The following is a 25,960-nucleotide window of genomic DNA, read 5'->3' as shown; positions in this document are numbered from 1 at the left end:
GAACCTGGTGGCTGAAAAGAGTTAACATACAAAGTCAAACAAGTTGTTGACTAATCATGAACCTAAAGGCTGGACTAGTGCAGATGAAGAGTTGGGGGTCCCTGTTTTGAAGATAGCTAGTGGGCATATTTTAGTTATATCCCAAAGGACCCATGACTATACTAGTTTTTGCCTGAGCCTGACCTCTGATATACAGGTGGACCCAAGTTACTGTCTGGGGAGATGATGTCATGGCTAGAAAAAGTACCAGAAAGCTGGGTCAGGGGAGAGAGTAGCTCCCAAATATGGGAAAGGTGTATAAATATTGTTGACTGTAAACCCCATGGATTTGATGTGATCTGGGGCCCATATTCAGCTTAGGAGCCTATGTGACCTCTGAATCCCTCTACACCTGAGCTCACATTCTGTGGTCATTGAGTAGAAACGTTCCAGCCTGCCCCAATTTCAGGACCCATCTTCCTCAGGTGGTATTTAGAATATGTTCCCTTCAGAGGATGGAACATTCTCTATCATTGTTGATCCACATTGAACTCAGGGTCCTATGGGGGCCCACAAAGGGGTCCATTGTGTTGTTCCTGATGGAGATGACCAGTGACAATGGAAAGAGGGATCTATTCGAGGTCTAGGCTCATCATGTATGTGGGGGAATCCCAGGACTCCCCCCCACTAGGGCCCCATCTGATGGGGTAGCCTGATAGTGACTAAGGAGTCATCATTAAAGTAAGCCAGTCTCTTACCCTTATGCAGCTTTTGTAGTCTTTACTTTATACGGTTAGCTTTGGAGTGAGTGAGAGAAGTGTAATAGGATATAGGTGAGGAGGGTATCTAGGTCTAAGTAGAAACTATTTCATGGGAGTCGCATGGTAGCGCATTGGGTAAGGACCAGTGCTAGGATCCTGGTTTGAGACCCTGGCTCCCCTTCTGCAGGGGAGTCACTTCACAGGCAGTGAAGCAGGTCTGCAGGTGTCTATCTTTCTCTCCCCCTCTCTGTTCCCCCTCTGTCTTTCCCTCCTCTCTCCATTTTTCTCTGTCCTATCTTAACAATGAAGACATCAATAACAACAACAACTGCAACAATTTAAAAAAATGGCAACAAAGGGAAAATAAATAAATATTTTAAAAAATTTAAATAGATTTATAAAAAATAAACTATTTCATTAGGAACTTTATGGTGTCTTTTTAGGTCTTTCTACTGACTTGCTTCATTTATTGACTCACTGCAGACTATTGTGCACTTTTGCTTTCAAGTATATATTTTCCCCTAATTTATGGATACATGTGTACATCTGCCCTATCTCATGGGACCTGGTCTATATCTAGGTTTGGGGGCTTTGTTAGTAAGTGAACCAGCCAAAGTGGATTTAGAGAATCCTGTGATCTACCTCTTTGAAGTTAATGTTCAATCTGCTAAGATTTTACATATATATATATATATATATATATATATATATATTTCCTATATATTTATAATTGTTCTTTCTTGAACCTCTTTTTCTTCTTTTTATCCTTAGGGCTGTTCCAGCCTGGAGACAAGGAATAAAGGAAAGAATATGAGATCATGAAAATTGATACTCAGTTGATGATGATGATGATGTTAACATACTCAACTGTGCCGAAGAGAGTGGCCTGACCATGTTCTTTAAGTATCACTAGCCTAGTCAGACTGCTTATTTTGTCATATGTGAATTTGTAGACAGGTATTAAGTTCCCTGAAGCACTGGAATTAGTTATTTCCTAGTTATACTGAGAAGGTATTTGATGTATGTGCTGGATTATTATTGATGTGGTCTCTTTTTTTTTTTTTCTTTAAGAGTTTGTGTTACAAGCATTATTTCCTTTAAATGCTCAGAATATTTCAGATACACTGTTTTCATCTTGGTACTTAAAAAAGAAATGGTGCAATCAAAGATTGACATTTTTAAGCCACAATTTTATATAGTACCAAAAGTGGGGGAAAAAATTTTTTTAAGTTAAAAAAAAAAGGTAGTGCTTTTTCTATATTTAAAAAGTTAGTTTGTCAATGGTTACATTTTTGTGTAATAAATATTTTGTATTTGTTTGAAGCATGCTTTGTTTTATATGGAAAATTACTCATTTAAAAAATATGCCTCTCACCTTATATATAACCCATGATTTGTATTATCGAGAAAAACCTTTGTGGTTCCCTTGAGCTGGTCCCAATTTCAGCTTCGGCCTATCTGGACTTCACACACTTATAAAATCTCTGTGTCTTGCACGCCCGCCTGGCTGATGCAGTTTCCTTTTCTGCTTCTTTCTGCTGCAAAATTTGGAAATTCTCTGTCCTGAAACATTATCGGAAATAAGCTAACTTTAGAATACAGTGGCATTTAAAAGTGTTTGAAAATTTCAAGGCCAGCATCCCAGGAAGTGGCACAGCAAGTAAAATGCATGATTTGCAAGTTCAACCCCTGGATTCACATGGGCCAGAGCAATTTTTGGATTCTCCTTCTCATAAATAAGTAAATAAATAAATTCACCTTTAAAAATGAACAGAAGGCGGTTGGGCAGTAGTGCAGCAGGTTAAGCGCATATGGCGCAAAGCACACGGACCCGAGTAAGGATCCTGGTTCGAGCCCCCGGCTCCCCACATGCAGGGGGGTCGCTTCACAGGTGGTGAAGCAGGTCTGCAGGTGTCTGTCTTGCTCTCCTCCTCTCTGTCTTCCCCTCCTCTCTCCATTTCTCTCTGTCCGATCCAACAACAACGACATCAATAATAACAATAATAACCATAACAAGGACAACAAAAGGGGAAAAAAATAGCCTCCAGGAGCAGGGGATTTGGTGCAGGCACCGAGTCTTAGCAATATCCCTGGAGGCAAAAAAAAAAAAAAAAAAAAACCCAGAAAACTTATTACTACTTACATTGGGTAGAAACAAAAAGAAATTAAGAAGGCAGGAGAGATAAAGAGACAAAGATACACTTGCAGCCCTAATTCACCACTCATGAGGACGAGGGGGGTTGAACCTGGGTCCTTGTGCACTATAATGTGTGTGCACAACTTAGGTGGAATCAAGCTGTCCTTTAAAAAATTAATAAATAAGAAAAACAAAGTTGCTAGCCCAAAATGCTAGTTTTATGATTTCTAAGCTTTTGTATAAGAGAACACAATTTAAGTTAACTTGGCTCAACGTTTCCTGGTAGGAAATCTTAACTGTTAACTTTCATTAGTTCTCAACTTATAGAAAAGCAACTATGTGCATAATAGATGTAATGAAACTTTTTTCTTAACTTTTTTTTTAACCTTTAGAGAGTTTTTGCTTGTAATTTGCAACATTTAAGTCAAACTTTCCAGACATTTACTATATGACTAGGATCAGAAACTTTTCTTATCTGAGTTAATATTCAAAGCAAGAGGCTTCCACTGGCTACACAACATTCAGTTGGCCATACAATTACTCCTATAAAATGAGTTGACATAAAATATCCATGATCAGGACTACATATATTATTTGTAGTATATGTTCTCCATAATTTTTTTTTTGTAGAAACATTTGAGGCAGTATAGAAGTCAAATATAGCAGGAGTCGGGCAGTAGCACAGTAAGTTAAGCGCACATGGTGTGAAGCACAAGAACCAGCTTAAGGATCCTGGTTCGAGCCCCCAGCTCCCCACCTGCAGAGGGGTCGCTTTATAGGCAGTGAGGCAGGTCTGCAGGTGTTGCCCTCTCTCGCCCTCTCTGTCTTCTCCTCTCTCCATTTCTCTCTGTCCTGTCCAATGACGACGACGACATCAATAATCAACAACAATAATAACTACAACAATAATAAAAAACAAGGGTAACAAAAGGGAAAATAAAATTTTTTTTTAAAAAAAAAGAAGTAAAATGTAGGGATGGTAAAATAATAGCTCATGTTTTGCCATGAGACCCAGGGTAGAGTCTGGCCCCCACTACACTGAAGGAAACTTTTCAGTGCTGTGGTCTCTATCCCCCCCCCCCACATCTCTATCTTAATAAAAGAAAAAAGGGCCAAGTTGTGGTACGACTGGATGAGCGCACACATTCTCATGAGTCAGGACACCAGTTCAAATCCCCACTTCCCACATACAGGGGGAAAGCATGAGTGGTGAAGCAGGGCTGCAGGTGTCTCTCCCTCTCTACCTTCCCCTCCCATCTCAGTTTCTCTCTATCTCTATCCAATACATGAATAAATTTTTTTTTAAATCAATAATAAAAATTCAGAACAAGGAAATTTCAAAACAAAGCGCAACCACTACGTGAAAAGTTAATGTGTTTTATTGCTTTCAAACATGCTGCTTTTTGTTGCACACAAATACAACTTTTAGGTTCTACTTTTTAAAAAAAATATTCCCTTTTGTTGCACTTGTTGTTTTATTGTTGTAGTTATTATTGTTGTCATCATTGTTGGATAGGACAGAGAGAAGGGGAGAGAGGAGGGGAAGACAGAGGGGGAGAGAAAGACACACACCTGCAGACCTGCTTCACCGCCTGTGAAGCGACTCCCCTGAAGGCGGAGAGCCAGGGGCTTAAACCAGGATCCTTACTCAGGTCCTTGTGCTTTGCGCCACCTGCGCTTAACCCGCTGTGCTACCACCTGACTCCCTCAGGTTCTACTTCTAAGATAAGCATACTGGTTGATGTGATTCTTATGACTATTTTTTAATTTATTTGTTAGTGATTTAATAATAATTAGTAGGATTGTAGGATAAGAGAGGTACAATTCCATACTTTTTCCACCACTAGAGTTCCATATCCCATCCTCTCCACTGGAAGTTTTCTTATTCTTTATCCCCCTGGGGATATGAACCAAAGATCTTTATGGGGTGCACAAGATGGGAGGGAGGTCTGGCTTTAATTGCTTCTGCACTGGGCAAGGACATTAGCATGTTGATCCATACCCCCAGCCTATTTCTATTTTTCCCTGATAGGATAGGACTCTAGCGAGATGAGGTTCCAGGACTCATTCATGAGGTGTTGTTGGGACCATGTGTAAGCCTGATAGAGCTTAGGGAGAACCACCCCCATCCTTGGATGGAGGTCTGAGAAGATAACCTCTTGGTAAGTCTCTCTCAACCGAGGTGAGCATAAGGGGGGAAACTCAGACTTGGTTCTTTCCTTCTTGACTCTCAGGCCCACAGAAACCCCAGTACTTCCCTCCATTAACTGCAGGCCACATGGCCGCAGATTCACTCATTCAAAGTCACCTTCTGATCACAGAAGAACACACCTTATCACACACTTCATCACACACCTCAGACCCCAGATAAGAGAAATTCCAAACTATATGGCCTTTTGATATCCATCTTCTCTCTGTCTCACCCTACGGGTTTAACCCCTATGCTTCTCTCAAATACCTTTGGGTAATTAAGTTGCTTGTGTTATGGAGAATAACTGTCTTGTATCTCATCAATTCCTGTCATACCAGCCCCCTACCTTAGGGGCATGATGACTGTTAAGAAACCTGTAATTTCTGACATATTTCAACAATAATTACCTCCATTGCTTCTCTAACTCATGTCCACTTTGCTAATAAATGGACTCTAGGATTCTGGGACTCTAGGACTCAGATTCTAGGCACGCTAAGAGTCCCCTGGTGTCTTTTACTTCGTGTCACCCCTGTTGTGAGCGAGAAAGAACCAGCCCATTACCTTTCCCCTGGAGACCACCCCGCCGGAGAGAGAGATACCCCGAAAAGGTGTTGTCTGTTCAAGGAAGGCAGGTTGGCATCATGATACCATCTGCAACTTGGTGGCTGAAAAGCAGTAAGATATAAAGCAGAACAAATTGTTTAATAATAATTTTTAAAAAACACCTAAAGAGGGAGTCGGGCAGTGGCGCAGTGGGTTAAGCGCACGTGGCGCAAAGCGCAGGGACCGGCGTAAGGATCCCGGTTCGAGCCCCTGGCTCCCCTAGTGGGGAGCCACTTCACGGGCGGTGAAGCAGGTCTGCAGGTGTCTATCTTTCTCTCCCCTCTCTCTCTGTCTTCCCCTCCTCTCTCCATTTCTCTCTGTCCTATCCAACAACAAAGCAACATCAACAATGGCAATAATAATGCAACGAGGCTGCAACAACTAGGGCAACAAAAGGGGAAAAAATGGCCTCCAGGAGCGGTGGATTCATGGTGCAGGCACCGAGCCCAGCAATAACCCTGGATGAAAAAAAAAAAAAAGAATAACATGGACGCATGTGGCTCAAGGTGCAAGGACTGGGGGAAAGAATGACATGTACAAGTTGTTAATTTATGTTGGAAAACAAAAATCAGCGGTTGACTGATACAGAGTCATACAAGTACAGTATCTGTAAACCACATTCATACGTAAACAGTGCCAATATAAAGATAAAAAAAAAAAAAAAAAAAAACAAGGGCAACAAACAAAAGGGAAAATAAATATTTTTTTAAATTAACACTAAATAAATCTTCATATAAAGGAAGTAAAATAAACACATCTTCTATTACAGGTTTTTAGGTATGTTTGGCTTTTTTTTTTTTTTTTTGCCTCCAGGGTTATTGCCGGGGCTCGGTGCCTCCACTGCTCCTGGAGACCATTTTCCCCCCTTTTGTTGCCCTTGTTTTATCATTGTTGTGATAATTATTATTATTGTTGTTGCTGCTGTCATTGGATAGGACAGAAAGAAATTGAGACATGAGGGGAGGCAGAGGGGGGATAGAAAGACACCTGCAGACCTGCTTCACTGACTGTGAAGTGACTCCCCTGATGGTAGGGAGCCCGGGCTCAAACTGGATACCTGCAGCGGTCTTTGTGCTTTGCACCATGTGCGCTTAACCCGCTACGCTACCCTGTTTGGCTTTAAAAAAATTTTTTTTTTTTTTTTTTTTTTACCACCAGCAATCTGGCTGGGGCTGAATGCTGGCACTATGAATCACAGATCCCCGAAGTCATCTTTTTCCTCTCCCCCCCCCCTTTCTATTTTGTTTGCTGGGACAGATAGAAATTGATAGAGAAGGAGAAAGAGAGACACCTGCAAGTTTTCACCACTATCACCACTGCAGGTAGGGGAAAAGAGGCTTGAACCCTGGTCTTTGCTCATGGTTATGTGTGTGCTTAAGCAGACATGCCACAACCCACTCCCCAAGAGATCAATGAGAGCATGCACGGATAGTGCCCCTGCTTTGTCTTCTGCACAAGTAGAATGGATAAGGCACTGGACTCCCAGACATGAGGTCTTTAGTTCAATCCCTGGCATCGCATTTGCCAAACTGATGCTCTGGTTCTCTCTCATTAGTAAATAAATAATTTATTTTTTAATATCTTCAATGAGAGTGAGAGACCAAAACACTGCTCAGCTCTTGAACCTGGGACCTCAAGAGTCTTGGGCTTACAAGTCTTTTGCAGAACCATTATGCTATCTCCCCAATCCAATTAATAATATTTTTAATCTTTATTTATTGGATAGAAACAGCCAAAAGTCGAGAGAGTAGGAGAGATAGAGAGGAAAGAGAAAGAGAGACACCTGCAGCCCTGCTTCACTTGCAAAACTCCCTCTGCAGCTGGGGACCAGGGGCTCGAACCCGGGTCCCTTGAGCACTGTAACGTGTACTCAACCAGGTGCGTCACCATCCGGTCCCATTTAATAATTCTTTAAAAAATAGATTTTAAGATGTAAAGATGATGCTACGAGTCACATGAATAAATGTATGTGAGTCTCCCGTTTGTATATTCAGTATGGTGGTTCTTAATGTCCTAGAGAGGATATGGAACACTTCTAAACTTTGGTAGCATGGGCAGCTATTTAATAACCATTTGTTTCTGTCCAAAGCAGGCTGTTTCTCTGTCCTTTCACCTTAAAATCCGACCTTCAAAGAAAAATTAAAAGTCTGCTGGCAAGTTAATAGCTACGCACCCTATTTTTTTTCATGGAACTTCAATCTATTGACCTTGAACTTCCATAATACCCAAGGAGGGAACTATAATAGTTGGGGGGGGAATTGTGAGTTGGGGGCGGGGAGCACTTTTACAAGATGTACGAGAGCTAAATCATTGAGGTTTAGAGTAAGAAAGATAGGCTGGGGGGCTAGCGAAGGAAAAAATGGGGGGAAAAAAGAAGAAGAAGCGGCCCGAGACCGTGACAGGGTGACCAGAATTCTGCGTCCATTCATCATCTGCCACCACCCCTCGGGTTACCGCACAACGCGCGCCAACTGCTTCCGGGTCGCGACGGGCGTAGCTTCCGTAGCATCATGGCGGCCTCCGAGGACGAGAAGCTGGAGGGGAACGGCGAGGGAGAGCGGCTGGATTTCCTGCGGGACCGGCACGTGCGGTTTTTCCAGCGCTGCCTGCACGTCTTGCCCGAGCGCTATTCGTCGCTGGAGACCAGCAGGTAACCCGTGGCCAGAGCGGCGGGGTGGTCACGGAGTTTGGGTCCGCCCAGCGCTGCCCACCTGCGGCCGCCGGGCGCCTCCTCCTCCCGCGGGGCTGCAGAGGGAAGGTTCCGGGTGGGATTGAAACTCGGGGGCTTGGGGGTCCCTAATTTATTTTATTTTATTTATTTATTTTACATCCAAGCTATTTGTATTGTCAACTCGGAGCTTCTTGGCTCCCTCTCCCAGCCTGTGAGTCACTTGACCTGGTTCCTTCATCTAATAGAAAAAAAAAAAAAAAAAGCCAACAAGGTTGTCATCGTATTTCAAACAAATCGTTTCTCCCGTGCTTCCCTCTCCTTCATAAAGCCAGGAACTCTCACTTGTGTGGGGCTGTTCGGTGCGTAGGAGCGACATAGCCGCTTAAGCTTGGGAGTAGAGACTTAACTTTCCAGGAATTGTAAATCGGATAAGAGAAGATTGGCCAGAAAGGCACCACGTCGCCTGAAGCAATCTGTTCAAGTGCATTTATCTTGTGAGTTGGAGCTGGCTGAAGTATGTGATGATCTGGCAGTGGCTGAGGAGATTGTGCATTAATCATTCAGAGTTTTCAAAGTCTAGGAATGATAAAGAGAGGATGGAGGAGGAGATGATCTTTATACTCTGTATTGCTGTCTGAAACGTAGCTCTCCCAAGCTGGAAGGGTTTGGAGGACAAGAGAGTTATTTTGTTGTGCTCTCACAGTTCCTGAATTCTGAGCTTCTGTTGTGCTTTGGACATTGCATTAGACGGAGTCAGTCAGTGTTGCACATTTTATGTGATACTTCTGCATCCTGTGGTCAAGAAACAAAGATTAGATGAGAGTAAACCCTAGAGTACAACTGAAGAAGACAGGCAAAACTTGCAAAAGAATCCTGTGTTTGCTTGCTAGAATAGGGCTTTTGAAAACTTATAGGAAGTGTAAGTATTAACAAACCAAATTTCTTGAGATTAATCACCCTTTCTAAAAGAGACTATTTCTAATGACCACCTGAAGACAAAGACCTTCTTCATATATATATCTTCCCCGTTTGTTGCCCTTGTTGTAGTTATTGTTGTTATTGATGCCGTTGTTGGATAGGACGGAGAGAAATGGGGAGAGGAGGGTAAGACACAGACAGGGAGAGAAAGATATACTCCTGCAGATCTGCTTCACCACTTGTGAAGCGACTCCTCTACAGGTGGGAAGCCAGGGACTCAAACCGGGGTCCTTGAGCCAGACCTTGCTCTTCGGGGCCATGTGTGCTTAACCCCTGCGCTACTAGCTACTACCCGACTCCCAAAGACGTCCTTTTTTTAACCAGAGAGCTAACTGTTCAGATCTGGCTTATGGTGGTGCAGGGGGAATTGAGCCTGGATTTTGGAGCCTCAGGCATGAGAGGCTCTTTGCATTAACCATTATGCTGTCTATGCCCACCTAAAGACATTGCACAAAGTGTTCCCCAAGACAGAGCAACAGACCCCACAGACCTGCTCCACTCCTAGTGAAGTTGCTCCCATGCAGTGGCCAATGACTCACACCTGGCCCTCCACCTGGCGAGCTATTTCCCAGTCCCCACCAACAGCTGGTCTCCGGTGCATCCATTGCCAAGAACAAGGAAAAGAAAAGCAAGTCACTAAAAAAAAAAAAAAAAAAAATTAAAAAAGAATGTTTTTAGAACTGCCATAGGGGAGCAGTATGGCCCCAAGTGGACAACCTCTGCTCTACAGCAGTACTTCGAAAGCCTGGCTTCACCAGGAAACACTTTATAAAATACCTGATGCTTGGATTCCCCACTCACATCCCCCTAACGCTCCTAGAATCTTCAGCTTTGGTGTCGTGGAGTAGGGTGTGGTGGGCCTCTCTAGGTTTTGCTGCTGGGCTCTAGCTGTTTGTTTTGAAACTGATTCTGTGTGCAGCCAGGCTGAAATAGCCCTCTGGAGAGCAGCACACTCTGACTTAGAATCCCCCTGACTTAGAATCCCTGAGTGGTGTTAGTTGGTTAGGTGTTAGGATCAGAATCTCGGGCAGATGGCATGAGTTCTTTGAGCTTGATTATTCACAGCAAGAAAATTAGAGATGGACTAGATACTTTCTGCAATTCTTTAACATAGACGGGAGTAGCAGGGGCTGGGTGGTGGTGCACCTGGTGGAACACACATTACCAAGAGCTAGAATACAGGATCAACCCCCACTTCCCCCCCCCATCCCCACTGGTCATCCTCCTCCTTTCATTTCTCTTCCACTGGAAATATGGATCAAAAATATTCTTTTTTTCTTTCTTTTTTTTCCTTTATTGGGGATTAATGGTTTATAGTCAACAGTAAACTACAGTAGTTTGTACATGTTTAACATTTCTCAGTTTTCCACATAAAAATTCAATCCCCACCAGGACCTCCTCTGCCATCATGTTCCAGGACCTGAAAACACACACACACACACACACACACACGTCTTTTACTTTGATGCAATAGACCACACAATTATTGTTGGGGTGCAGAAGGTAAGAGTTCTGAATAATGTAATTGCTTCTCCACTGGACATGGGCACTGACGGGTCAATCCATACCCCAGCCTGTTTCTATCTATCTCCAACTTTCTTTTGCTTTTCCCTATTATAAGGCCTTACAAATAAATTACAGCCATTCATGTTTTGGTCTACAGCAAAACTGAAAACCATTCTAGATTAGAGGAGCAGGGGGAGGTTGAGTAGAATATTACAGGTCATTGGCACTTTAGGTAAGTCACTAGCTATTATGCTGTCTCCCCCCACAAAACAGGAAAAAAAAACAAATTAAAAATGGATACCAACGTTTGATGGATACTGTTAACTTATAAAATAAATTGGGCTTCTGACTTTTGCAGGATGTGAGTATTGATTATATTATTATAAAATTAGAATGAGCTTCTTGTCTTCCTGAGCCAGAAAAACTTAAACGATTTGATGGCTTGGCTGGAATTTTACTTTTTTTTTTTTTCCTTCTAGGTTGACAATTGCATTTTTTGCACTCTCTGGGCTGGATATGCTGGACTCCTTAGATGTGGTGAACAAAGATGACATAATAGAGTGGATTTACTCCCTGCAGGTTCTTCCCACAAAAGACAGTGAGTGAGTTTTTAGTGTAATTTGCATAACATGTGTTCAACTAGCCAATCCTAATCACTTATTCACAAACTATTAAATCAGTATCTGTTGAAGTTTGTTTGGTAATCCAGTACTCTCATACCATTCCAATACCTCATCATTTAGCAGTCATTTGCTTTTTAAGAAAACAGTTAATAATTATCTGTAATTAAATAGAGATAATCACAGCACTAAGTTCTGCTTCACACTTCCACATTGATGTCCGCTTTGGATTATTCGCAAGTGGTATTTACATTTGATTTGTGTTGTAGCTGTCACTGTTTCTACTTCTTCCCCCCACCTTTTATTGCCCTTGTGGTTATTATTGTTGTTGTTGATGTCATGCATTGTTGGATAGTACAGAGAGAAATGGAGAGGGGTAGGGAAAACAGAGAGGGGGAGTGAAAGATAGATACCTACAGACCTGCTTCACCACCCGTGAAGCGACTCCCCTGCAGGTGGGGAGCCAAAGGTTTGAACCAAGATCGTTACACCTGTCCTTGCACTTTGCACCACATGCACTTAACTCACTGTGCTACCACCCGACTCCCCACTGTTTCTACTTCTAATTAGTCATTTGTTTGTTTTTTGTGAAAAGTATTCGAGAATTTGTTCCTCAGTTTCCTGTCATTTTTTTCCCTCTCGTGTTTCAGTCACCATCATCTCACATAAAAATAGAGACGGTGGCAAAGCTTGAACACTAAAATGCTCTTTTTCTGAAAGGCCATATCACTGAGCTGTTTCTGAATCAGTAAAGAATTAGGTATACAGGGCTGGGTGGTGGCACACTTGGTTGAGCGCATGCTTCAGTGTACAAGGACCCAGGTTCAAGGCCCCAGTCCTCCTCTGCAGGAGGAAAGCTTTATGAGTGGTGAATGGAGCAGTGCTACAGTCTATTTGTCTCTCTCCCTATCACCCCTTCCCTTTCGATTCTTGGTGTCTCTATCCAGTAAATAACTAAAGATAGTAAAAAATTCTTTAAAAATAAAAGTATTAGGTATACTGTGACTGAGTACATTTTTATTTTCTAGGATCAAATCTAAGTCGCTGTGGTTTCCGAGGCTCTTCATACCTGGGTATTCCGTTCAATCCATCAAAGGTTAGTTCCGCTTGAGTCGGGTGAAAGTTGGGGACATTTTAGAAGAAACCAAGTAAAACAACCACGTGTTCATGTTGCAGTACCACTAAATACAGCTTAGTAACATATGTTAGAAATTGCATCTCCATATCAGAAATCTGTGAACACCTACACCTTGTAACCCAAAAGAATGCACAGTACAGGCAACAGAAATCCCTGTTATAGAGATTATCTCTCTTTCCTGTGTGTGTCAGTAGTTTGATGATTTCAAGGAGAAACTAAATGACTTGGGCCAATGAGATAGCTCACCTGGGAGGGTGCCTGCTCTGCTGGAGGAAGCTTGGATGCTGTGGTGCCTTTCCCTCTCTCCCCTCTTTCTCTGTCTCTGTATCTCCTAGCTGGAAAAAGTTGGCCTAGAGTGCTTTCTTTCTTTTTTTAAACATAGTTTTCATTTTCCCTTATGTTGCCCTTGTTTTTTTTATTGTTGTTGTAGTTCTTATTGTTGTTATTGATATCGTCATTAGATAGGACAGAGAGAAACGGAGACAGGAGGGGAAGACAGAGGCAGAGAGAAAGATAGACACCTGCAGACCTGCTTCACCGCCTGTGAAGTGACTCCCCTGCAGGAGGGGAACCCGGGGCCTCGAACTGGGATCCTTACGCTAGCCCTTGTGCTTCACACCATGTGCACTTAACCCATTGTGCTCTGCTGCCCCCAGAGAGCTTTCTAAAATGCTAATGAGCTTTATGTGCTAGAGAAGGGCTTTATCTATCTATCTCGCTTGTCCTTGAGAAAAGGTCTTGCCCAAGGCAATGATATCAGACCTGAGTAGTGATGGATTCGACAGCCTTCATGGTGACAGGCAGACTCTAAGGTACCAGGCCTAAAACCTTAACTAAGTGAAGAGCTCTTTTCTTCCTCAAAGAAACAGAGCTGGAGCAAACTCTGCAGGAGTCTCATCAATGCACAGAATACAAGTATTCTTCTGCAGTCGAAGCAGAACAGGGTATCGTCATTTTATCAGAAGGAAATTTTGTCTCATACCATAAACACTTTTTTTCCCCCTTGTGGGCTCAGTGTCTGACTGCACTGAGTACATCTTGAGTTTACATCCACTTGCATTCTGAAGGTAAATGGCATGCTGCCAGTTTTTCTGTAATCTGTTTCAAAATGCTGCATTGAATAGCAATGATCTGGTGGGTCTCTGCTTTAACTTTCTTCCTCTGTCTTAGGCTATAGGCTAGCTTGCCTGTGTGAAAGTTGTGTGAATCTGCAGAGGCCATCTTCAGTCATGTGCGTCCATTGCTTTTAGCAGGGTATCTGAAAGCAAAGAATTCATTCATTTTCCTTCCTTCACCAACTAGAGCTCACACATTACCATGTTCGTGGACCTGGGTTCAAGCCCCTGGTCCCTATCTACAGGATGTGGGGGACTTGACGAGCAGTGGAGCATTGCTTCAGGTGTCTCTCCTCTCTGTCTCTCACCTTGGGAAATGGTCCCTGGAAACAGTGGGGTCATTATGTAGCACCAAGCCCTAGCAAGAAACATGGTGGCAAAAAAAAAAAAAAAACTTTTCACATATATATAGTATTGTCCAGTTTAACCTCAGCCCTGGATAAAGATCCCTCTTTATTTAGTCATAATGGATTGTATATCTGGGTATTATGCCTTTGGTAGTCATGACCACTTCACAGTTCCATACCCAGATGTATATGTATACCTAAACTTGGACTGAAACTGTACTTTGGTAACATTATTTAAAAAGACAGCCACCTGCTTCCACTTCCGTCCACCACCATCATTCCCCAAACATTTTTGAAATACCAGGAATATGCTTTTAATTAGCAAGAGATCGAGCCTATAGTACCACACCAGCATATGTGTAAGGGCCCTAAACCTGAGAACGCCTGCATGTAAGACCTACTCACTAGGGCTGAGTCACTTTCCCAGCTGCTCCACTCCAAGGCCAGAAGCTTACTTACCTCGAAGCTCACACTTCACCATGCTCCCGTGCTCGACAACATGAATTCAAACGTCCTGTCATCACATGGGAGTTCCACACACAAGGGAAACTTCACAGGCAGCTCTCTGCTATCTTTCCTCCCTCTATCTCTGTATCCTTCTCTGTCTTTGACTATCTGGAAAGAAAAGAAAAGAGAAAGAGAGAGTCCACCAACAGTGGTAGACTAACACTGGCCATGAAGCCCCAGCAAAGCCTTGACAGCTGAAACAAAAATTTCTGGCTATTTTAAGCGTAAGTAAACTTCATGAACAGAATAAGTGTTTTCAACTGTATCTTTTCATGTCATATTTCAAAATGACAATTGTTGGGCTGAGCTTCACTGATGGGAGACAGAGGACCAGGGACCCATGGCTGAACTGTATGCAGTAACTCTTTATTCATGCGGAATGCAGCACAATCTAAGCCGAGCTAAACTAAAAACTAAACTAAAACGAACAATGCTGTCCTTATATATACTTTCCAAGTAGGGTGTGAACAGGATGTGACGTAGAGAGGGTAGAGAGAAAAGTGACTGGTGAAAATCAGGGTGTGACAAGGAGAGGGGGCGGAGCAGGTGAGAATTCTACCACTGAACCACCAATGCCCTGGAGGGAAGGTGGTGCATAGTTAGTGATTTATATAAATAGACCGCAGCTTTGAGTGGGATCAAACCAATCCCATACAGGCATACAGGTGCTTAGTTATGTAAATAGAGTAGTGTTAAGCAGGGGGGATTAAACCAAATGAAACAGAAGGGTTTTTTAGAAGCAGAATTAGAAGCTTACCAACAGACAATTGCTGCTAGAGGATCAAGTCCCAGTTTCAATCCCCTGCACCACCATAAGCCAGAGCTGAGCAGTGCTCTGGTTAAAAAAATAAGTAAAAACATTTCCAGATTACGTAAATCAGTATAAATATTCAAATTGGCTTTTTTAAAACTTTTGTTACTTTTTTATTAATCTTATTTTTGAAAGAGATGCAGAGAGAGAGGCACACAGAAACACCTGAGCACTGCTCAGCTCTGGCTTATGGTGGTGCGGGGGATTGAACCTGGGACTTAGGAGCCTCAGGCATGAGAGTCTGTTTGCATAACCATTATGCTGTCTCCCCCTTCCTCAAATTGGCTTTTATGTGCTTCCTTTTTTGTTTTGTTTTGTTTTTTGTTATTGTTATTTTATAAATTCTTTTCTTTTGTGGTCTGGGAGGTGGCGCAGTGGATAAAGTGTTAGGTTAGACTCTGAAGAGTGAGGTCCAGAGTTCAATCTCCGGCAGCACATGTACAAGAGTGATAATCTGGTTCTTTCTCTCTCTCTGCCTGTCATTCTTCATGTATAAATAGATAAATAGATTTTTATTATTATCTTTATTGGATAGAGAAATCCAGAAATCAAGAGGATAGAGAGAGAGAGAGAGAGCAGAGAGAAAGAAATGCCGGTAGCACTTCTTTACCACTAGGAAAGCTTTTCCCCTACAGGTGGGGATTAGGCTTGAACCTGGGTCTTTGTGCATCATAACATGTACCCTTTTTTTTTTTTTTTACCAGAGCACTGAGCAGCTCTGGCTTATGGTGGTGCAGGGGATTGAACCTGGGACTTTGGAGCCTCAGGCATGAAAGTCTCTTGGCGTAACTATTATGCTAGCCACTCTCACCCCATAACATGTACACTCAGCTAGGTGCACCACCACTTGGCCTCTCAAATTGTGTTATTTCCTGAAACTGCATGTTGAATTAGCTAATGAAATGATTTTTTTTTTTCCTTCCTGCTTGCTAATTAGCATTTTAATTTTGAATTTAGAGTCCTGGAGCAGCACATCCTTATGACAGTGGCCACATAGCAATGACCTACACCGGTCTTTCATGTTTAGTAATCCTTGGAGATGACTTGAGCCGAGTAAATAAAGAAGCTTGCTTAGCAGGCTTGAGAGCACTTCAGCTGGAAGATGGAAGGTATGGACTAGTCTTTGTTCCTTTTTCTTTTCTTTTTTTTTTTTTTTTTATCTTTTACTACTAGGAGTAACTACCGCCACTGTACTGCATGGAATTGCAGAGGAGTATAAAGTCCACTGTGTGCATACAGGCATTTTGTTAATAAGTGCCTAACCAGAGAAATAGCTCAACATTTCTCATGTGAATTAAGATAACTAGAATAGCAGAATTTAGCTTTTTTCGTTTTGTTTTGTTTCCATTTTATTGGGGTGTTAATGGCTTGTACTACGGTGTTGACACAAGGATCCATCAATACCCCCCAAACCATTTTTATCCCCTCCAACCCCACTTCTTCTTCCCAGAGTCCTTTGCTTTGGCACAGTATACCCCACCCAATCGAAGTTATGCTTTCTGTTTTCCTTTTGGGCTTTGTTTCTTGAGTTCCATCTATAGTTGAGGTCATATGACATTTGCCCTTCTTTTTGGCTTGTTTTACTTAATGCCTTTAAGATTTCATCCAAGATGAAGTGAAAGAGATGACTTGATCATTTTTAACAGCTGATTAGCATTTCATTCTGTATATTACTTTATGTTTAAATAACACAGTTATTGATGAGGGGGAAATAAGTGGTGGCACGTACAATAGATTGATGTCATTGGAAATACTATATAACTAAATACGTGTATTTTTTCTGAAAGAAAGTATGAGGGATTCAGGCAGAAGTGCACTGGGTTGACTGCACATAGTATGAAGCACAAGGACCCTCAAGTGGATCCCAGTTTGAGCCCCTGTCTCCCCACCTGCAAGGGGGTCACTTCATAAGCTGCGAAGCAGGTCTGCAGTTGCCTGCCTTTCTTTTTCTTTCTTTTTCTCTCTTTCTTTTTCTCTCTTTCTTTCTTTCTTTCTTTTTCTCTTTCTCTCTTTCCCTCCAGGGTTAACACTGGGGCACGGTGCCCCACCACAAATCCACTGCTCCTGGAAGCCATTTTTTCCCATTTTGTTGCCCTCGTTGTCGTCATTATTGTTATTGTTGCCATTGATGTTGTTGGCTAGGACAGAGAAATCGAGAGAGATGGGGAAGACAGAGGGGGGGAGAGAAAGACACCTGCAGACCTGCCTCACCACTTGTGAAGCGACCCCCCTGCAGGTGGGGAGCCTGGGGCTCGAACTGGGATCCTTATGCCGGTCCTTGCATTTTGTGCCAGGTACACTACCACCCGAGCCCCATTTGTCTTTCATTCTATCTTCTCTCCTCTCAATTTCTCTCTGTCCTATGGGGGGGGGGGGCAGGGGGCGGGGGGGGGGGTGGCCACAGGAGCAGTGGAGTCCTAGTGCAGGTGCCGAGCTCCAGTGATAACCCTGGAGACAAAAATTTTAAAAGCCTGATAGGTCAACCAAGCGTTGTTAGTATATATAGAGCTAAGCTAGGGCTCATTAATTTCTTACAAGTACTTAATTTTTTAAATCCATATTTGTGATAGAGTTTCCTGAGTAGAGACATGGGGAAAGTGTTTTCTTACCCTGCTTTAACAGTGAGCTTGTATTTTTTTTAATATTTATTTATTCCCTTTTGTTGCCCTTGTTTTATTGTTGTAATTATTATTGTTGTTGTTAATGATGTTGCATAAGACAGAGAGAAATAAAGAGAGACAGAGGGGAAGAGAAAGACACCTGCAGACCTGCTCTACCCTGCAGGTAGGGAGCCGGGGGCTCGAACCAGGATCCTTATGCCAGTCCTTGCGCTTTACGCCACGTGCGCTTAACCCGTTGCGCTACCCGCCCAGCTCCCAAAAGTGAGCTTCTGTATGTGCGCGTGTGCTCGTGCGTGCATACACATGCTATATGGTACCATGTGAATGACAAATCATATCACCACTGCTTTCAGTTTTTGCGCTGTCCCTGAAGGCAGTGAAAATGACATGCGCTTTGTCTACTGCGCCTCCTGTATCTGCTACATGCTCAATGACTGGTCTGGCATGGAGATGAAGAAAGCTATCGGTTATATCAGAAGAAGTATGGTGAGTCATGTTTGTTCCTTGACTATTTTCTATAATTTATTATTTTCGGACACCTGGGGCCTTCTGTAACAAGGTGCAGTAAGATCACTCTCTGCTGTGGACCAGGGGGGGCAGCGCACTGGGTTAAGTGCACATAGAGCCCCTGGCTCCCCACCTGCAGGGAGCGTTGCTTCATGAGCGCTGAAGCAGGTCTGCAGACATCTGATGTTTCTCTCCCCATCTCTGTCTTCCTCATCTCTCTCAATTTCTCTCTGTCCTATCCAACAACAACAACAGTGACAAAAAGATGGCTTCCAGGAGCAGTGGATTTGTAGTGCAGGCTCTGAACCCCAGCAAAACTTTGGAGGCAAAAAATTGCTTTCTGCATGTGTCATTTGTCAGAACTGCCATCTAGTGGTCTGGGTGGTGGTATAGTGGATGAGGCATTGAGGTCCTGAGTTCATTCCCCGGTAGCACATGTACCAGAATGATGTCTGGTTCTTTCTCTCTCTCTTATCATTTCTCATGAATAAATAAATAAAATCTTTTTTTTAAAAAAAATCTAAAAAGAAAAGAACTGCCATCTAGAATTGATTGCAAAGGGTGGCTTGTCATGTGCACGGTCCAGGTTCAATCCTAGCCCCCACTGCATTGAGGGGAACGTCATATATAGTCCTTTTCTCTCTGCCTCTCTATAAAAGAAGAAAAGAAATACTTGGGTTGGGAATCAGGCAGTAACGCAGCAGGTTAAGCACAGTTGGTGCCAAGTGCAAAGACCGTTGTAAGGATCCTGGTTCGAGCCCCCATCTCCCCACCTGCAGGGGCGTCGCTTCACAGGTGGTGAAGCAGATCTGCAGGTGTCTCTCTTTCTCTCCCCCTCTCTGTCTTCCCCTCCTCTCTCCATTTCTCTCTGTCCTATCTAACAACAACATCAGTGACAACAACAACTACAACAATAAAGCAACAAGGGCAACAAAAGGGAATCAATAAATAAGAAAAATATCTTTAAAAAAGAAAAGAAGAAAGAAATACTGGAGTTATTTTATTTTTCTTCCTTATTGTTATTCATCTGAAATACAAGCTATTTGTTAAGATTCTGTCTTAGACTCTCCTCACCTTGGTTAACTCTGTTTACTTCACATGTGAGATACTGAGTTGGTTCTGAAAGTCGAACTGCACAAAGGTGCCTGTGGAGATGTGTGAGCTTCCTGGGACTCCTATTTCTGTCTTCTGCTTTGCCTTCTTGTTCACATCCGCTCCGAAAGTAACCATTCTTTTTTTTTTTATTTTATTTTATTTATTCCCTTTTGTTGCCCTTGTTGTTTTATTGTTGTAGTTATTATTGTTGTCATTATTGTTGTTGGATAGGACAGAGAGAAATGGAGAGAGGAGGAGAGAAAGATAGACACCTGCAGACCTGCTTCACCGCTTGTGAAGCGACTCCCCTGCAGGTGGGGAGCTGGGGGCTTGAACCGGGATCCTTACACTGGTCCTTGTGCTTTGCACCAACTGCGCTTAACCCGCTGTGCTACAGCCCAACTCCCGAAAGTAACCATTCTTATGAATACGTGTCTTCATGTTTCTCCTTCCTTACTCAGAAATGGCATGCGGTAGACAAGTTGTTGCAGTTTGCATTTTTTTTCTTTTCTTTTTCTTTTTTTTTCTTTTATTTTTTTTATATTTATTTTATTTATTTATTCCCTTTTGTTGCCCTTGTTGTTTTATTGTTGTAGTTATTATTGTTGTTGTCGTTGTTGGATAGGACAGAGAGAAATGGAGAGAGGAGGGGAAGACAGAGAGGAGGAGAGAAAGACAGACACCTGCAGACCTGCTTCACCGCCTGTGAAGCGACTCCCCTGCAGGTGGGGAGCCGGGGTTCGAACCGGGATCCTTATGCCGGTCCTTGTGCTTTGCGCCACCTGCGCTTAGCCCGCTGCGCTACAGCCCGACTCCCCTTTTTCTTTTTCTTTGTTTTTAACTTGGCAGTACAGCTGGGAAATCAGTCTGTATCAGGTCACAGAGAGTGCCCTCAGTTATCATCTTCTTTCTTCCTATCTCTCTCTTTTTTTAAACCAGAAAGAACACTGCTCAGCTCTTGCTTATGATAGTACTGGGGACTGAACTTGGGACTTCAGAATCTAGGGCATCAAAGTCCTTGCGTAAATACTATGCTCTCTCCCTAGCTCTCCAGTGTGTGTATGCCATTGATTCTATGCTGTACTCCCTCTCCTTCCTTCTTTCTTTCCTTCCTTCCTTTCATCCTTCTTTCCATCCATTCATCCATTCATTCTTTCTCTCTCCCTCTCTCTCCCTCTTTTTTCCTCCCCTCTCTCCTTCCTTTCTTTCTCTCTGTTCCTCCCTTTTTCTTCCTTTCTCCTTTCCCTCTTCTCTTCCTTTTTTATCTCTTCCTCGCCTTTTCTTCCTTCTTCCCTCCCCCCCCCCTTTTTAAATTTCTTTATTGGGGGAGTGATAATTTACAGTTGACAGTAAAATACAGTAGTTTGTTCCTGTGTAACATTTCCAAGTTTTCCACATAACAATTCAACCCCCATTAGGTCCTCCTCTGCCATCATGTTCCAGGACCTGAACCCTACCCCCACCCCAGAGTCTTTGACTTTGGTGCAATATACCAACTCCAGTCCAAGTTCTACTTTGAGTTTTCCCTTCTGGTCTTATTTTTTAACTTCTATCTATAAGTGGAATCATCCCATATTCACCCTTCTGTTTATGACTTATGTCACTTAACATGATTTCTTCAAGCTCCATCCAAGATGAGGTGAAGGTGAATTCACAATTTTTTTTTTTAATTTTTTTTTAATTAATTTTATTTTTGAGAGATGAAGAGAGGAGAGAGAGAAACACCAGAGCACTGCTCAGCTCTGGCTTCTGGTGGTGCAGGGGATTGAACCTGGGACTTAGGAGCCTCAGGCATGAGAGTCTGTTTGCATAACCATTATGCTGTCTCCCCCACCCTAATTCACAATTTTTAATAGCTGAGTAGTATTCCTATATAGATAGATAGATATAGAGATATAGATATATACTATAACTTTCTCAGCCACTCTTCTGTTGTTGGACACCTGGGTTACCTCCAGGTTTTAGCTATTACAAATTGTGCTGCTGTGAACATGGTATACACACATCTTTTTGGATGGGTGTGTTTGGTTCCTTAGGATATATCCCTAGGAGAGGAATTGCATCATAGGGTAGGTCCACTTCTAACCTACTGAGAGTTCTCTAGACTGCTCTTCATAGGAGTTGGACCAATTGTCATTCCCACTACCAGTGCATAAGGGTTCCTTTGTCCCCACAACCTCTCCAGCATTTGTTGCTGCTACATATATATAATGGAAATACTGACAAGACTATAGGATCTTAAGAGGGGTACATTTCCACAAAATGCTCACCCCCAGAGCTCCATATCCAATTCCCTCCCCTGATAGCTTTCCTAGTCTTTACCCCCTCTGGGAGTATGGACCCAAGATCACTGTGGGATGCAGAAAGTGGAAGGTCTGGCTTCTGTAATTGCTTTTCCATTGAACATGGGCTTTGGCAGGTCAATCTATACTCCCAGCCTGTCTCTCTCTTTCCCTAGTGAGGCAGGGATCTGGGGAGGTGGGGCCCCAAGACACATAGTGTGCTGGGGTCCTGTCCCCAAGGAATTCAGGTTGGCATCGTGGTATCATCTGGAACCTAGTGGTTTTTCTAGCCTGCCCTTATCTCTCTCTCTCTTGCTCACAGATTACCTCTGTGCTCTGATAAAGTGTGTCAGTAGTATAGAGACAAGTTGCTAGGATCTGCTGGTTTCTTCTAAAGCAGGTGATCAGAGCTCTTGAATATCTGCAGCTTTGCTAAAGTTCAGTTTTATGCCTTCCCCCCTTTATTTATTTATTTTAAAATATTTATTCCCTTTTGTTGCCCTTATTGTTTTATTACTGTTGTAGTTATTGTTGTTATTGGTCATTGTTGTTGGATAGGACAGAGAGAAATGGAGGGAGGAGGGGAAGACAGAGAGGGAGAGAAAGACAGACACCTGCAGACCTGCTTCACCACCTATGAAACGACCCCCCTGCAGGTGGGGAGCCGGGGGCTTCAACCGGGATCCTTCCACTGGTCCTTGCACTTTGCGCCACCTGCGCTTAACCCACTGTGCTACCACCCAACTCCCTTTTTTTTTTTTTTTTTTTTACTACCAGAGTACTGATCACCTCTGGCTTATTGTGGTGCAGGGGACTGAACCTAGGACTTTGGAGCTTGAGGGTTGATAGTCTGTTTGTGTAACCATTATGCTATCTACCCCTGCCCAGTTTTCTACATCTCTGTTGTTATGCTGATTCAGTGTTATATGATACATGGGGAGAATTAAATGTAAGTAGGCACCTTAAACCCTGGCTATCCAAACTGCTAAGTCCCTATTTGCAGGGAGGGAAGCTTCATTAGTAATAAAGTAATACTATCTGTCCCTTCCCTTGTCTCTGTCTGTATATCTCTGTGTCTCTCACATTTTGATGGTGGGGGGAGAGACAGAATGGGAAGAATATTGCTACTAGGAAGAGCCAAGCAGTGGCACACCCAGTTAAGTGCACATATTACCATGCGCAAGGACCTGGATTTGAGCCCCCGTTCTCCACCTTTGTGGGGGAGGGGGGGACTTCAAGTCTGCAGGTGTCTTTCTGTCGCCCTCTCTATCTCTTCTCTTCTCTCAGTTTATCTCTGTCCTGTCAAATAAAAATAGAAAAAAAATTTGGCTGCCGGGAGTAGTGGATTCATAGTGCAGGTACCAAGCCCCATAAATAACCCTGGTAGCAATCAATCAATCAGTCAATCAATAAGAATATCATTGCTGGCAGCTAATATAGTTCTGTAGGCACTGTACCCCAGTAATAGCTCTGGTGACCAGAAAAAATGGGAGAGGAGCTTGTCTGTTCTTAGAAGTTGCCTAATGTAAGGACATGGTGACTTGACTCAGTGACTAAGACAAGGTGAGGCACTTGAAGATGCCTAGATCTGTATCTTTGTGACAAAGAGTGTATTATTTGGAATATATATATATATATGTGTGTGTGTGTGTGTGTGTGTGTGTGTGTGTGTGTGTGTGTGTATGTTGTTTTTTTTTAAGAGAGAGAAAAAGAAAGTAGACCCAGAAACAGAAATTAACATATATGTTCATTCATTGTTGGCCTTGTAACTTGAATAACCTGAACAATTCTCTTTTTCTTTTTCAGTCTTATGACAATGGGCTGGCCCAGGGAGCAGGACTGGAATCTCATGGTAAGACGTCTTGAAAGAAGTGAGAGCCTGTAGTTTTGTTCTTATAGTCACCATCATGGGATCAGCAGTTTGTCTCAGCCTTTGGTGCAGCTTAATAACCTTTCCTCTGTTGATGGCACTGTGGTACCAGGTTGACCCTCTTCTGTTAGCAAGTGGCCAACCCAAGATATTCATACAGTGGAATATCAAAGGAGACTACTTGGAACTGAACAAGACAGGACTAGAACTACTTTGGGAACCCACCAAATCACCAGAGCATCCAGAGACCACAATTCTGCCCAGACCTCCAGCTCTATTCAGTTGATAAACTTCTCTAAAGAACAAGGAATATCAAAGATCACCTCAGACTGCAACAAGACAAGACTAGGACTACTTTGGGAACCCACTAAGTCACCAGAGTGAGTGATTAAGCTAAAAAAAAAAAAACACTTATAGCTAAAAAGCCCCCAGGCTATCATAGCCTACAGGGAAGAAAAAGAACAAAAGAAACTTTTAAAAACCACTGTGCTTCAACTCAGGAATTGAGATAACATTGAAACAACTGTTAATTTCCACAACTGTGAACTCTTAAGTGTCTTATTTAGATACAAGTCAATCCAGGCAAAAGTTATCAATTGACTGAAAAGTACTGAGAAAGGACCTTATAACACACTATAATAATGGTTAAGCCAAAGAGAAACATTGGAGAAATGAACCAGGACAAAAGTTCAGCTAAAAGCCCCCCAAAGGTAGAAGCACAGAAGAATGAGATCAATATCCAGACGCTAGCTGAGGATTAGTCACAGAAGTGAGGAAGGAGTTTGAAAGAATCATCGTCAGAAATGCAGAAACAACAAATGAGACTGTGAAAGAAAGCACTAACTTTCTGAGTTAGAGAGCTGAAAGCTGAAATAGCTGAGCTAAGAGCACAACTAGCTGAAAAATCAAGACAGTATCAGAAAAGAGTAGCAAAACAGCTGAGCTACAGAAAACAGCAAAGGAGAGAGAATAGAATAAATGAGGCATCAAGGAGAGCCAGACTAGGCATCTCACCTCTGTCAGTCTACTGCTAGAAAGTCAACAAGTTAAAAATGTGCAGCTCAAATTACTTTCTCACTTCTGACATTTATAACCAGTTATCCTTCACAGGGACTTAGAATTCCAAGCTGATATTAAATATAATTTTTAAGACAGGACCCTAAAAATAAATTATTTCAAATGAGATTTATAATGACCCTTTCATTTTCATTCTGTATGAAGGAATCAGCTTTATAAATTATATATGTTATGACTAAAAAAAGAATAAATGGGGCATAAAACAGAATTAGCAAGACTGGGGACAATTAGAGAAAACTAAGAAGTAAGAGATCTCAAAAAAGAGATTAAAAGATACTGAAAACAACAACAGAAACCTATGGGATGACTTCAAAAGAAGTAATATACGCATTATAGGGGAAGAAAGCATCTATAGGATATAATAGCTGATAACTTCCCTAGACTAGACAACGTAAAAGACATAAAGGTTCAAGAAGCCCAGAGGGTCCCTTACAGAATTAACCCAGACTTAAAAACACCAAGACACATCATATTTAGAATGAAAAGGAAAAAGAATAAAGAAAAGATCCTGAAGGCTGCAAGAGAAAAACAGAGTCACCTACAGAGGAAAACCCTTAAGTTTAACAGCAGATTTCTCCACACAAACACTACAGGCTAGAAGAGAATGGCAAGATATCTATCAAGTGCTCAATGACAGAGGCTTTCAACCAAGACTACTGTATCCTGCTAGACTCATTCAGACTTAGATGGAGGCATAAAAACCTCAGACAAGCAGCAGTTGAAGGAATTACCTATCACCAAGCCTGCCCTGCAAGAAGTTCTGAAAGGTCACCTATAAACAGTCAGATCACCATAAACATGCCATATATCAGAACACTCTAAAAATCTACAATAATGTCTTTAAAATATCTTCAATCTTTGATATCAATAAATGCCAATGGCCTGGATTCACCTATTAAAAGGCACAGAATAGGAAGATGGATGAGAAAACACAGCCCAACCATATGTTGTCTGCAGGAATCTCACCTAACTCAATAAGACAAACACAGACTCAAAGTGAAAGGATGGAAAACTACCATATAAGTCAATGGACAACAAAAAAATGGCAGGAACACCTATGATTATATCTGACATGACAGACCTTAAAATAAATAAAAAGATAGGGATGGACATTACTTAGTGCTCAGAGGATCAGTCAATCAAG

At 42.4% G+C, this 25,960-nt stretch overlaps 2 protein-coding genes across 5 annotated transcripts in view; both read left to right on the top strand.

The window, feature by feature from the left end:
* Positions 1 to 2,068, top strand: part of CCDC112 (coiled-coil domain containing 112) — a 34,512-nt gene extending 32,444 nt beyond the window's left edge. For all 3 annotated transcript variants that reach the window (XM_060177184.1, XM_060177189.1, XM_016187616.2), the window contains one exon: positions 1,512 to 2,068. In XM_060177184.1, the coding sequence (XP_060033167.1) occupies positions 1,512 to 1,554 (43 nt within the window). In that variant the 3' untranslated portion in view covers positions 1,555 to 2,068. The remainder of the gene's footprint in view (positions 1 to 1,511) is intronic.
* A 6,090-nt stretch (positions 2,069 to 8,158) lies between these two features.
* The window catches only part of PGGT1B (protein geranylgeranyltransferase type I subunit beta), a 30,826-nt gene continuing 13,024 nt past the window's right edge, over positions 8,159 to 25,960 (top strand). For both annotated transcript variants that reach the window (XR_009545662.1, XM_016187615.2), the window contains exons 1-6: positions 8,159 to 8,321; positions 11,306 to 11,424; positions 12,475 to 12,542; positions 16,322 to 16,473; positions 18,339 to 18,471; positions 23,676 to 23,721. Coding sequence is in view for 1 of the 2 variants with exons in the window: in XM_016187615.2 (XP_016043101.1) it covers positions 8,182 to 8,321; positions 11,306 to 11,424; positions 12,475 to 12,542; positions 16,322 to 16,473; positions 18,339 to 18,471; positions 23,676 to 23,721 (658 nt within the window). In the remaining variant the exon portion in view is untranslated. The remainder of the gene's footprint in view (positions 8,322 to 11,305; positions 11,425 to 12,474; positions 12,543 to 16,321; positions 16,474 to 18,338; positions 18,472 to 23,675; positions 23,722 to 25,960) is intronic.

Source organism: Erinaceus europaeus, chromosome 2, assembly GCF_950295315.1.
Source record: "Erinaceus europaeus chromosome 2, mEriEur2.1, whole genome shotgun sequence".
Lineage (NCBI taxonomy): Eukaryota > Metazoa > Chordata > Mammalia > Eulipotyphla > Erinaceidae > Erinaceus > Erinaceus europaeus.
The sequence above is the reverse complement of the archived record's forward strand: the minus strand, read 5'-3'. Positions and strand labels throughout refer to the sequence as shown.